General features: G+C 42.3%; 1 protein-coding gene across 3 annotated transcripts in view; it reads left to right on the top strand.

The window, feature by feature from the left end:
- The first annotated feature begins 1394 nt into the window (after positions 1–1394).
- Positions 1395–13380, top strand: part of ADA (adenosine deaminase) — a 31142-nt gene continuing 19156 nt past the window's right edge. The window contains exons 1-4 of one of the 3 annotated variants that reach the window (XM_083447050.1): positions 1396–2148; positions 5924–5987; positions 10673–10730; positions 12033–12155. In XM_083447050.1, coding sequence (XP_083303176.1) covers positions 12142–12155 — 14 coding nt within the window. In that variant the 5' untranslated portion in view covers positions 1396–2148; positions 5924–5987; positions 10673–10730; positions 12033–12141. Of the gene's footprint in view, positions 2149–2210; positions 2600–5923; positions 5988–10668; positions 10731–12032; positions 12156–13380 lie in introns of those variants that run through there. The other 2 variants (XM_083447049.1, XM_083447048.1) reach the window with 2 other exon arrangements.

Genomic DNA, 13380 nt, shown 5'->3' with positions numbered 1-13380 from the left:
AAGCTTGACATTTTTAGCGCTCACTTAAATTGTAACTACTACTTTTTGTGTTGTTGAATGTGCAGCATCAAACCTAAGTCAAATACCTCTTTGTACATTTGTGTACAGAGATTAGTTCAAACCTGTTCATCTAGTATCATGGCAGGTGATATTTGCAGAATGTTGTCAGTGGCATCAGTATCTTACAGTCTTTTCTTCTATATGAACTCATGTACAACTTGTTTTGGATCTAAGACAGTATTAACACAGTTATAGGAGTTCCGTTTTAAGCTTCCTTACCTATTGCAGAAAGGAATGCCACCTGTTTTTCAGACAGGGGTCATGTGGCTCATTTAAATTGGAACCATTGATGGTGATGAATGCCCTATGTAATTGTTTAGAGGCGACTGGAGGGTGGATGGCAGTTAATGGATTGAGGTTGAATCCTGACAAGACGGAAGTACTGTTTTGGGGGAAGAGGGCGGGCAGGTGGGGTGGACTCCCTGGTCTTGAATGGGGTAACTGTGCCCCTAAAGGGCCAGGTGCACAGCCTGGGGGTCATTTTGGACTCACAGCTGTCCATGGAGGTACAGGTCAAGTCTGTGTCCAGGATGGCTGTTTACCAGTTCCATCTAGTACGCAGGCTGAGACTCTTCCTGCCCGCAGACTGTCTCACCAGAGTGGTGCATGCTCTAGTTATCTCCTGCTTGGACTACTGCAATGCGCTCTGTGTGGGGCTACCTTTGAAGGTGACTCGGAAACTACAATTAATCCAGAAAGCAGCTGCTAGACTGGTGACTTGGAGTGGCAGCCGGGACAGCATAACACCAGTCCTGAAAGACCTACATTGACTCCTAGTAAATTTCCGAGCACAATTCAAAGTGCTGGTGCTGACCCTTAAAGCCCTAAACGGCTTCACCCTGTATATATTGTGGAGGAGCGTCTTCACGCCATTGTTCAGCCTAGACACTGAGGCCATTCTTCTGGCGGTTCCCTCACTGCAAGACATTAGAGAACCAGGCAGAGGGCCTTCTTAGCAGTACTTCCCAAGAGGTCAAAGAGATAAACAATATTATTATTATGAGTCTCTTGCTCTGCCAACTGAGCTATCCCAATTTTACAAATTACAGTTGTAAATTTATTATTTATTTATTTATTTTGTAAACTTCTTTGGGGTTTTTTTCCCTGCAATCAAGCAATACTGTCATACCTTGGGTTACAGACGCTTCAGGTTGTTTTTTCAGGTTACAGATGCACCGAAACCCGGAAGTACCGGAACGGGTTACTTCCATGTTTCGGCAGATGCGCCAAATCGCAACACACACGTGTGCAGACGTGCCACTGCGGGTTGCGAACGTGCATCCCGCAAGGATCACGTTCGCAACCCAAGCATCCACTGTACATGGATAACAATCAATCAACCAATCAGTCAAGTCTGTTCCATATGAGGCTAGGAGAGACCCCCGACCCCGACGAGCTGCTGCTGCCAGTCAGTGCAGACAATCCTGAGCTAAGGTCTTAAGGCAGGCTTGCATGTTCCTAACCGAACTCCGCACATGCTCAAGGGTGGCGGGAGCATTAACCTGATTTTGTGTGCCTCTCTGGCAGGGCCTGCCCACCCTTGCAAAGGCAAGGTGAGGAGACCGCCTCAGGCGCCAGGACCCGCAGGGGCAGGAGATCCTGATGTAGATCTTTAGTCCCTCCTGGTCGCTGGTGTAGCTGTTCTTCATTCACCCTTTCTTGCCTGGTAGAATGGGGGCGCCATTTTGTGGCGCCAAAATGCCTTGGGCCGGCCCTGCTGTCGGGCATTCATAACCTGCACTGAACCGTAGAGGTGTTGTTGGTGAGGGTAGGGGACGGGGGAAAAAACTCCGTATGTGTGTCAGAGATGAGCCGGCTTCGTAACCCTCGAAGCCCTGACAGCCCTGGCCGCGACCGGCAGCGTCGGTTACTGGCAGGGAAGGGTTGTTGTTTTTTCCCCGTCGCCTCAGCCGCCCTTCTCGCAGCCTCACACACCGGGCGGGCCGGTCCCAGAAGAGACCGCTGGGCGGAGCCAGCCCTGCAGGAGAGCAACAGGCCGGGCCGGCGGCCACTGAAGCCCGGACTGGCGGAGGAGCAGGAGGAGGCAGCAGCATGGAGAACAGCCCGCGGGTTTTCGACAAGCCCAAGGTGAGAAAGCTGGGCGTCCCAGAGCTCGCCGTCAGCTCAAGAGGCTTTCCCGGGCCGCTGAGGGAGCGACCGCCCGCCACCGGGCTCGCCCTGCCCAGGCACCTCCGCGGACCTGCCGGCTTCGCCAAGGGCGCTTGCTCGGCAGGAAGCCCCGCGGTGCCTCAGCGGGACTTACTCCCCGGGAAGCGCGCCTGGCGGGAGGATCCCTGCCCGTGCTTCCCTCTCCTGCCCTTCTGGCTCTGCCCCAGCAACTCCTCCCCACCTTCATTTCCCCCTCAACGTTATTTCTGTTTTTCTTGCCTCTTTAACGCCTCGGGGAGGTGCCCGCTTCACCTCTCCCTCAGACACCCGTTCCCAGAAACGGGGTCTCAGATGACCCAACTCCCCCCCCCCAAAAAAACCCCGGTGGTATTTTGTTGTTTCGTTACTATTTGCTGCTTTATAAAGGTAGGTGGGCTTCCCCGCTCTGCCTTATCTGGGGAAACCCCAACCAGGTGGGCGGGGTATAAATAATAAAATTATTATTATCATTATTATTATCTGCCCCCTTCGCTTACCTCTGTATAACCACCTCTTTTTATTTCGGCTTTCCCCACTTTATTTGCAGCCCACTCCCAAGACCCCAGTTCCCTTTCAATTCCTGCCTCTCCCTCCCATCACCCTATTACCTTTAACGTTACCTGCCTTACTGCTCCTGCCTGATATACCTAGGCTCCCCTGGGAAAACGACGGAATAGAAATTTTATATATATATATATATATATATGCTTTCGTAGATTTTCACGGGTACAGGAATGCAGGTTTTGGTGTCCTCGGGTGTCTTCCCGTGTAAAAGTTGGGGTGTCTAGGCGACGTTTCGACGAGGTCTCACTCGTCATCTTCAGGCTGGTGCTTTCGGAGGCACACAGAACGCCATCACCAATCAACCACACCAGACCCAAACCCAGACCCTCTCCACAGATAAATTACAGACACCATCCAGTAGCCAAACCAGGGTGGCACCTCCGGATGCTGCACCCCCCTGCAATCCCTACACAGATCTGGCTGGCACAGGCCACAAAACCACAGCTCGCCCCTACACACGAAGCCAAGCCAGAGCACAACCAAGTGCAGTACAGCCATCTTCTCAGAAAAACTCTTCACAAAGTTCAAGAGTTCAAGACACGAAGGCTTTAGCAACTAATCCACACCTAATGACCCACCTAAGTGGGATTCAGGAAATCACTCAAGAAATCACTCAAGATATCCCTCAAGTAATTAAAGAACAAAAGAAGAAAAGGCACACTAGCCTGGGAACCTCCTCTCTGCCCAGAACATTGGAGGCTATACACCACACCTCCTCAACAGTATTTATAGGAACCCAAACACTGAGATCCTGCTCTGTTCCAGTAACAAGAAGCCGAAAGCACCAGCCTGAAGATGACGAGTGAGACCTCGTCGAAACGTCGCCTAGACACCCCAACTTTTACACGGGAAGACACCCGAGGACACCAAAACCTGCATATATATATATATATATATATATACACACACACACACATACATACACACACATACAGTATAGCAAATAACTGCCTATTCTCCCCCACTTTCTTCCTATCTCTTGCATTTTATCTACCGTTGCACATGTTCCTTCCCTGTTCCTGGCCTAAGTGTCCTCTTGCCTTATCCATCAAATGATAACATTAGTGTTGCTACTCCTTTTACCTTTAGCCCCGCTTTGGGCATCCTGTTTGTAGGTCTGCCCAGTTTCTATCACCGAGCGTTACACAGAAAACAAGATTTTGCTTATCGGTTACGGCATTTATTTTCCACCAAGGAGCTCAAGGATGCATGGGGTTGTCTTCCCTCCTCATTTTAACATTCCAAAAACCCTGTGGGGTAGTTTAGAATGAGAGATAGTGACTGGCCCAATAACACCCAGTGAAACTTGTGGCTGAGTTACTCATCATTTAGAGCTTCCTGATACTTCTGTCTTGCTCATAGATAAGTGCCACGTCAGGATAGGCACTCAGATTTAAGTACTGATACAGAGAGTGAGCAAACAGTGTCTGGTTCATCAAAGTGTTTTTATTGTGCGACTTCTGCTTTTGTCAGTAATTCAACGAATGTAGTCTGAATCTGATTGCAAGCTAGACAAGTGTGACCTCTCTCTCTCTCTCACTCTCTCTCTTACTACACTTTGGGTAGTAACATGATCTGAATGTATGTTAAGACATTCATGAGTACTGTCTCCACATGGATGCATACATCCACATTTTATAAGGGGAAGTCAATGGGTGAAAATTTTGCTAAATTGCAGTATGCTTTTTTGGGGTGTATTTTAGCAGCTCCTGCAACATGAACTGCACACACCAACTTTAAGCATAGAATCATAGAGTTGGAAGAGACCACAAGGGCCATCGAGTCCAACCCCCTGCCAAGCAGGAAACACCATCAGAGCACTCCTGACATATGGTTGTCAAGCCTCTGCTTAAAGACCTCCAAAGAAGGAGACTCCACCACACTCCTTGGCAGCAAATTCCACTGTCGAACAGCTCTTACTGTCAGGAAGTTCTTCCTAATGTTTAGGTGGAATCTTCTTTCTTGTAGTTTCGATCCATTGCTCCGTGTCCGCTTCTCTGGAGCAGCAGAAAACAACCTTTCTCCCTCCTCTATGTGACATCCTTTTATATATTTGAACATGGCTATCATATCACCCCTTAACCTCCTCTTCTTCAGGCTAAACATGCCCAGCTCCCTTAGCCGTTCCTCATAAGGCATCGTTTCCAGGCCTTTGACCATTTTGGTTGCCCTCCTCTGGACACGTTCCAGTTTGTCAGTGTCCTTCTTGAACTGTGGTGCCCAGAACTGGACACAGTACTCCAGGTGAGGTCTGACCAGAGCAGAATACAGTGGCACTATTACTTCCCTTGATCTAGATGCTATACTCCTATTGATGCAGCTCAGAATTGCATTGGCTTTTTTAGCTGCCGTGTCACACTGTTGGCTCATGTCAAGTTTGTGGTCAACCAAGACTCCTAGATCCTTTTCACATGTACTGCTCTCAAGCCAGGTGTCACCCATCTTGTATTTGTGCCTCTCATTTTTTTTTGCCCAAGTGCAATACTTTACATTTCTCCCTGTTAAAATTCATCTTGTTTATTTTTGCCCAGTTCTCTAATCTGTCAATGTCGTTTTGAAGTGTGATCTTGTCCTCTGGGGTGTTAGCCACCCCTCCCAGTTTGGTGTCATCTGCAAATTTGATCAGGATGCCCTTGAGTCCATCATCCAAGTCGTTGATAAAGATGTTGAATAAGACCGGGCCCAAGACAGAACCCTGTGGCACCCCACTAGTCACTCTTCTCCAGGATGAAGAGGAACCATAGATGAACACCCTTTGGGTTCGGTCAGTCAGCCAGTTACAAATCCACTGAGTGGTAGCATAGTCAAGACCGCATTTTACCAGTTTCTTTATAAGAATATCATGGGGCACCTTGTCAAATGCCTTGCTGAAATCAAGGTAGGCTACATCCACTGTGTTCCCTTCATCTACCAGGCTTGTAATTCTGTCAAAAAACGAGATCAGGTTAGTCTGACATGACTTATTTTTCAGAAATCCATGCTGACTATTGGTGATCACAGCATTCCTTTCTAGGTGCTCACAGACTGTTTGCTTAATGATCTGCTCCAGAATCTTCCCTGGTATTGATGTCAGACTGACTGGGCGGCACAAATTGTTTAGTAAAACAGCACTTTATTCTTTATTTATATCCCACCTTTTTTCTTCAAGAAGCTCAAGGTGGTAGACATGGTTCTCCCTCTCCTCATTTGATCACCACAACAACTCTCTGAGGTAGGTTAGACTGAGAGGCACTGACTGGCCCAAGATCATCCAGTGAGCATCATGGCAGAGCAGGGATTTGAACCCTGGCCTCTGAGCTCGTAGTCCAACAGTCTTATCGACTAATAATATATAGATCTAATCCATTCAGCACTGATGAACTTGCATCAATTGCTGATGGCACTACAACTTTTTGCTGGAACCAGCTTATTTATCTTCAACAAGGCTCAGCAGAAAGAAGTAGGAGTGTTTAACAAACAAAAAACCCTGGAAACTACTTCAATCTATGCAGTAATCATATGGGTTGTATCTCTGACACTCGCCTTGTTTAACATTCAGTGACAGCACATTCTGCTAGTCAGTAGAGTTCCAAACAGCAGGGAAGTTCCAGATGATGAGGAAGTTAAATATGCAATGCTGAATTGCAAGAATAAGACATGAAGTAAGTTTAAAAATTGCTTTTCTTTTATGATTCATTGCCGCTTTGAGACACAATATCTTCACATTTTTGCAGAAATCTGATAAAACAAGATTTTACGTATTTACGAAATAAGTAGTGCCATTAGTCATTACTCAGTGGGAGTAGTTAAACTTAGATCCAGATATTATGGTTAAAACGAGTTGGGGTAGTTCTGTGTTGTGCCAACTCATTTCATCTCTTTGTGGGTTTCTTCACTGCTCAAGCTCAACTTAATTCATTAAATAATAAAGTTTACACAAATTCAGTGAAACACAACCTCTTTTAAAAAAATATTGGTAGCAGCGATATTACTGCATCCCTAAAAACAACATTTATTTAATTTAATTTATTAGATTTACAGTATATATCTCCCTTCATCACAAGATCTCAGGGCGGTTCACAAGATAAGAACACAGGTTAAAAACAGAAATACAGGGTTAAAATAAAAACTACAAAACAATAACCCCCTCCCACAAACACATTTCAAATACTAGAATATTAATCAGCCAAGGCCTGCCTAAAGATATATAATGAAGGTGCCAGGTGAACCTCCCTAGGGAGAACATCCCATAAACAGGGAGCCACTACAGAAAAGGCCCATTTTTGTGTTGCCTTCATGTGAAGGAGGCACATGAACATCTGGCAATCTTTTGTAACACTTTTGAAATAAGCTGAAACATTGGCAACCCTTAGGAAACTGACTTTTACTGCTATGGTGCAATTGTCTAGACTGCCTTTCTCTGATGCTTCAGACTCCAAATAATATAGTAATGATGACACTCATGATTGATTACAAATATCAATAGGATATGTGGAAGAGGACAGTGCCATAGGTTTGTCAGCCCTGGTCATAAATCATAAGGTAAACCTTATTGTATGAGATCAAATTGTAGTTCAGCATCTTGGTTTATATTAGTGACCAGCCAGATGCCTTTGGGAAATCCAGAAGCAGGGACTACAGTATTCTCTAAGCAGTTTATTATAATAAAAATGTTGACCCTAGTTTCTTAAGAGCACTTTGCCCTCCTTAAGTAGTCTCATTGACGTCACAGACTGAGGAGGAGTCATCTGCTTTCTTCTGATAAGTGGCATCAGCTGGAAGACTTTTGGTAGTTAAGTTCAGTATGCATACTGAAGAATTTGCAGTATCAGGCTTCAGCGCTTCTTGTTTTATTTATATATAACATCTAAGTGAGTTCTTGGTCTTTGGCTCTGAATTTGTTTATGAAAAGATAAACAACAGAGGCATAATAATCATATGGTGAGGCTTTCAGACTTGTACTGAAGATAGACAATTGTTTGGTTACAGCTAGGAGAATTTCAACAATACTGCTTTTGATCCTCTTGATCCTTAACAATATTGCTCTTGATCCTATTCAGAATTGGATACGTTCAATGGAACTCAGTTTGTGAAATTTTATTTCGGGAATGCATCATCTAGAAACAAGCAAAAGTTTATTCTTGCTTCAGGAGTATTGTTTTTACCCATAAATAAATTTAATTGGTGGATTAATTAACTACCCAGCTGCATTTCTAACCCCATTTACCTGGGAATAAGACTAGCAGAATTCTTTATTACTTATTCTGAGTTGCCATGGTTAGGATTACACTGCAAGATTTCTTTAATTGGATGACAGCCATCTATCATGCTTACATTTTTGTTGTTAGAAAATACAGCTTGTCATAGATTTGCAGTGCAATGAGTCAAATTTTATTAATGAAATAATTTTAAAGGCAAAGCAATGTAATTAGAATAATTCCACTAAATATGTTTAGTCTGAAAAAGTTATGAAACAACATTTTGGGACCAAACCTAAAACCATATGCATGTTTCCAAGTATCTGATAAGAATAATTTATTAAAATTTAATGTGGCAAATTAGATTGTAAATAATAAACATGTAATTAATAAATTAGATAAAATAATAAACTGAGCTGTACTGCATTTCTCTCCCAATTCTGAACCATCCATTTATTCCAGAGAGATATGTAGTAGCTGGGACAGGGCAGTTCATTTGCCATTTTCTCCCTGCTGTGTTGATAGTGGTTTCAGAAAGTAATGTCTGAACAGGCTCCATTTCATTGGATGGAGGGCATTTATTTCAAGCTTTGCTGTGCTCCTTTATACCATTGAGACACCCAGTCATTGTATCAATGTAAGTATGTGGTACAATGAGTCAGTGAGCCTGGCTGTTAACCAGAAGATAGTTGGTTTGAGCTGGTACAGGGACAGCTGTGAGCAGGATTCCTGCATTGCAGGGTGTTGGAATAGATGACCCTCAGGGTCCCTTCCAATTCTACAATTTTAAGATTCTACCAGGTCATTTACAATGCACTGCTCTTCCCAGTATAAAAGGTTTGAAAAGAAGTCTGTATGTATTTGTCAAGCTGTAATTAATGAAACTGGTTGAGTGGGAAGAAGTATTCTAGAGTAATGATAGTGTTGTGGACTTACTGTGAACTTATTCATCTACTAAAACCCTTGAGGCGTTGCAACAGCTTGTTGAACACTAGCATTGCTATGATTTCACTTGTTTGCATGAGTGTCTTGAGATCATTTTGATCCTTTCCCAGGGAGTGTAGTACAATTTTATACATGCCCCATAAATACCATACCTCAGCTTGTCCCAGTTTCTTTTGTTAGGAAGGAAAATGAGAGTAATGACTAGGTTCACATCTCATAAATTAGAGGCTTTCTTTGCTACTAATCTGAAAATACACTCATTAGTGAGGGGCAATTCAGTACAATAGATGTCAAGGAATCAGAGTAGTCCCCCATTGGGCAGAAACATATTAGAGAAGTCAAGAATTGGTTTAACCTGCTTTATATAATTAGGTTTTAGTAATAAAGTTACTGGTAATAAAACAATTTAATAATATGAAATTAAAATGCATCTAAAATTTGTATAATTTTTTACAAGGAACTATAAGAAAATAAATTCTTAATGTAACATAGAGATCTTATGTACTGCGCAATCCTAATGGTTTGTCAGAACTCTCACAATGTGCAGCTTGGTTTGTATGAGGTTTGAGCAGTTTTCTTTTCCGTGTACAGCAGTTGAAACATTGCATTGTGGACTTATCAGATCAGGCAGCCTGATAGATTATACCTTCCAACTCTAGCAGCTTTTGCTATGTCAGAGGAAGGCATTGGAATTTTGAATACAGTATATCTTAATATGAGCCTTCTGCAGACTCACTGACTTACAGACAGGGTTATTGTCATGTACATAAGGAGCCACTCTGGGTTCTTTTGGGAGGAAGGGTGGGATAGAAATTTCAGAAATAATATGTTGGAAACAAAGTCTGCTACTTGTTGCTGAAGTGTACCACTATTCTTAAACTAGCTGAATACATTCTATTTTCAACTCACAACCCTGGGCTGCCTGGATTGGGCATATTATAGTGAATAGTGTTCTGTTCTCTCCACTTCTCTGAGTGGTGAGAAGTTCAGCATATACTAGGTTTAGTTTTCTTTGGAAAGGGGTCACTGGAAGTGTATGGTGTTCTGTAATATTTTGAGTGTATTTACAAATATATAGGTTGGGTGTAAGGGAAGGCAGGGCTTAAGCATTCCAAGATCAACTGCTCTCACATCAGATCTCCAGAGGGAGAATGCCAGCACTCCAAAATGATGTTAGCTTGCAAAACCCAAAACTCACAGACATCTCTTTACCACAAAAGGAAATTACTAGTGCACTCATGATGAGCTGTGCTGCTTTTTACAAACAGGTTCAAAAGAGCGTCCATAATAGGCGTTTTCATTGGGAGCAGGCAAATGAAGCAAATCTTGGAATCTGATATGTTTGTGGCTTCTTCCTTCATAAGAAGCTGCTACGCAACCATCAGCCAAATTACTATCCTCATTTTATTTGTTTAGATTGTGTTGTGTAAGCAGGCATTATTCAGAGATCAGAGAGTAAGAATATTTGGTTCTCTTTTTACATCTGAAATTTTGACACTGAGAAGTTGTCGTAATTGCAAAAGAAACCAGAGGCTTTGGCTAGTAAGTTTCTTTTACGAAAGCTTATCATTTCCCTATGCTGCTCTAGAAGCTGGTTTTAAATGCTACCAACTTTCAAGTTGCTTGTATTTTGCAGGATGGGGAGAGAGAGCTGCTGTGCTAAACTAAAAACTACGACTGCATGCACATATCTGTCAGAAATGTCATTTTCCACTCTTAGGTCACAAGGGCTTTAATGTATATTACTATTCACATTCTTTCAACTGTTTTGCAGGTAGAACTTCATGTCCACCTAGATGGGGCCATTAAACCAGAAACCATTTTATACTTTGGCAAGTGAGTGAGTGGTTTTGGGTGGTGTTTTTCCTTTTTATTTTTTCAGAAGCTCATGCTTAGTCTGAATTGTTTGCAAAATGTTCCTTGGTCATTAATGTCTCCAGGATAAAAGCAAATGAAATATCAAAATCTTTTATCAGGCTTCATTACTTGCATTTTGTTAGTTTAATGCAATTTTAGAGAGTAAGATTCCACCTAATTGTTCTAGAACAACTAGTGTGCTTTGGTAAGGGAAATGCATCAAAAGCACAGTTTTGTGCATGTGTATGTCCCACTGTGTTCAATGGAGCTTATCCCCAGGTAAGGGTGCATAGGATTTCCCCCTCAAAGTTTGCAAGCTGCAGTAGTGGCATGTTTCTCATCAACTACCCCTCTGCAACTATTTCGAAATCCATCCCCAGTCAGGAAGGTGGGGGGATCTGGGAGTCAGAGACAGAAAAGAATCAAGCAAGCTAAGAAGTGTGAAAGAGCCTGATTCTCTGCAGAGAACTAAAAGAGTCTATTCAGAATCAAGACTATCACTGATTGGTATTGTTGTTTTAAAACTTTTTCCAGATGTGAAAAGTTCAAAGATTTTTGCAAATAATAAACTAATATAAATATACTTCAGACCTAACTATTACAGCAAAATGGGAAGGTCATATAAGGTTACTGCGTTAGGAATTCAGATTTGCAAAGGGGACTGCTTAAGGCCGAAGTCAGATGCTTTTGTTTACAGAGATACCAGTTTCTATGAAAAAAGGAAATTTGACAGAAGAACCAGAAGTAAGGGCCATGAAACATCTGGAGTACAAAAATATAGCTTACCAGCAATTGTACTCCAAAAAGGGAATTTGCTATTTCATTAGCCAGCACTCAGTTTAGTTTGGCTTTTAGCTGAGGATGGAGATTCTACACAAACATTTCCTGATTTATTTAATCAGAAAGCCAAGATTCTACAAATGTGTGCTTCATTTACATTCTTTGTTCAATTGGTTTAAGAGAATTGTCCTCAGGCTGCCTCCTTCAACATAAGAACAAGAAATTTTATAATATAAAAATAAAGACATAATTCCATTAATCACATAGAGTCACTTTGTATGTTGTTACATATGTTACAATGTATATTTTTATGGTCTTCCAGAGCATAAGAGAGGAATTATAGACACAGAAAGTGCCATCAGATTAATCAGTGACTACATGAAAAATATCTAGGGCTTTCTGACCATCAGTTTTCTTCACTGACTTACTAAAAGAATTTAGTTCAGAACTTACCCAAGTAAGCCTACAGCAGTTGATACATGTATTTTGTTTAACATCTAGGAAAAGGGGAAAACAGCTTCCTGCAGATACAGTAGAAGGCCTTCTACAATATGTTAGCTACAGCGAACCTATCAGTCTCACAGAATTCCTAGAAAAATTTTCTGTCTACATGCCAGCAATTGCGTGAGTAAAGTAACTTGCTCCATCTTTACTGTTATCAAACCTCCCTTCTATCCCTTTGAGTTGCTGTTGATGCATGTTGCATAGTATATGAGCACCAAGCAAAACTTGCTTTGGTTTTGCTCTGATTATGTTTTCTTGCCATTAAAGCATTAGACCAAAATAGTACAAACCTTTAATTTGTGAGATTGCTTAGAGATCAGTGCCGTTATTCCCGCTGAGAAAGAAACAGCCTGGTGTATGTGACTTGCTGGTGCATGGTGACCCTGTACCCTATCAGTAGTTAATGAGTGGAACAGGTTCATAATCTATCTTCGTCCTTGAAGCCCTGTGTGGGCAGTTCTAGAACTGCTGTCAGCAGGATTGGATTCATTGGGACCAGCACAATATACTTTCAGCATAGCAAAATGATCATCAGACTCCTGAACTGGTTGCAGAGCTTACTGATTTTGACATATTGGAGAAATCTCTTCCAGTACATAGATTTTTTGCATTCTGATTCTTGGAATAAATTCTGGTCCACATTGACCATCTAGATCTTAACCAAACACAGGCTTAATTGTATTGCTGACAGGCCATATTTAGGAAAAGCACAACTACTGCTAACTTGAGAAATATGGCTTTTGGGGGATTTTGATTTGCTCTGTACTCTAATAGCAAAAAGGGGAGCTTTTACTTATCTTCCAACTAGAATCCTAATTTGCAGGATTGGGGGGAGGGAAATACAGGACCAAGGTCACAGATGACAACAAACATGACATTCCTTTTCCTTGAACCCTTTAAACTTTTAGTGGGTCACTTAGGGATGATTCAAAATAGAGAGTGTACTACTTCCTGAAATCCAAATTAACATCCATTCAGTTGTGAAAGTAGCAATACTCTTAAATCCTTAAATAATAATTGATTAGTATGGCATTGGCAGATTTAGAGAAGCGCAACCCATTTGCCCACACTGAGTGCTGAGCAACGACAAACAGTGTAAGGCCAGAAATGGGAAGGTGCTGAATTTTGGTGTTGCACAGGGTGCTGCTGAAATTTTAAAGTTTGCCACTGATATGTGCCATAAGATACACATTTTGGATGAAAAGGCAAACTGTGGTTTGCCAATAGTGGCAATTAAGAAATCAAGAGGAGACAGAGAGATAGTGTGTGAGTTTGAATCTCATGCAACCTCAGACAGTAGTTTGTATTACATCTGAACTAGCATGGTGTGTGAATGCTAGTAACT

The sequence above is a fragment of the Podarcis tiliguerta genome (assembly GCF_965153285.1).
Source record: "Podarcis tiliguerta genome assembly, chromosome: 6".
NCBI lineage: Eukaryota > Metazoa > Chordata > Lepidosauria > Squamata > Lacertidae > Podarcis > Podarcis tiliguerta.
Note: the sequence above shows the minus strand (reverse complement) of the source record. Positions and strands in the feature narration are given on the sequence as shown.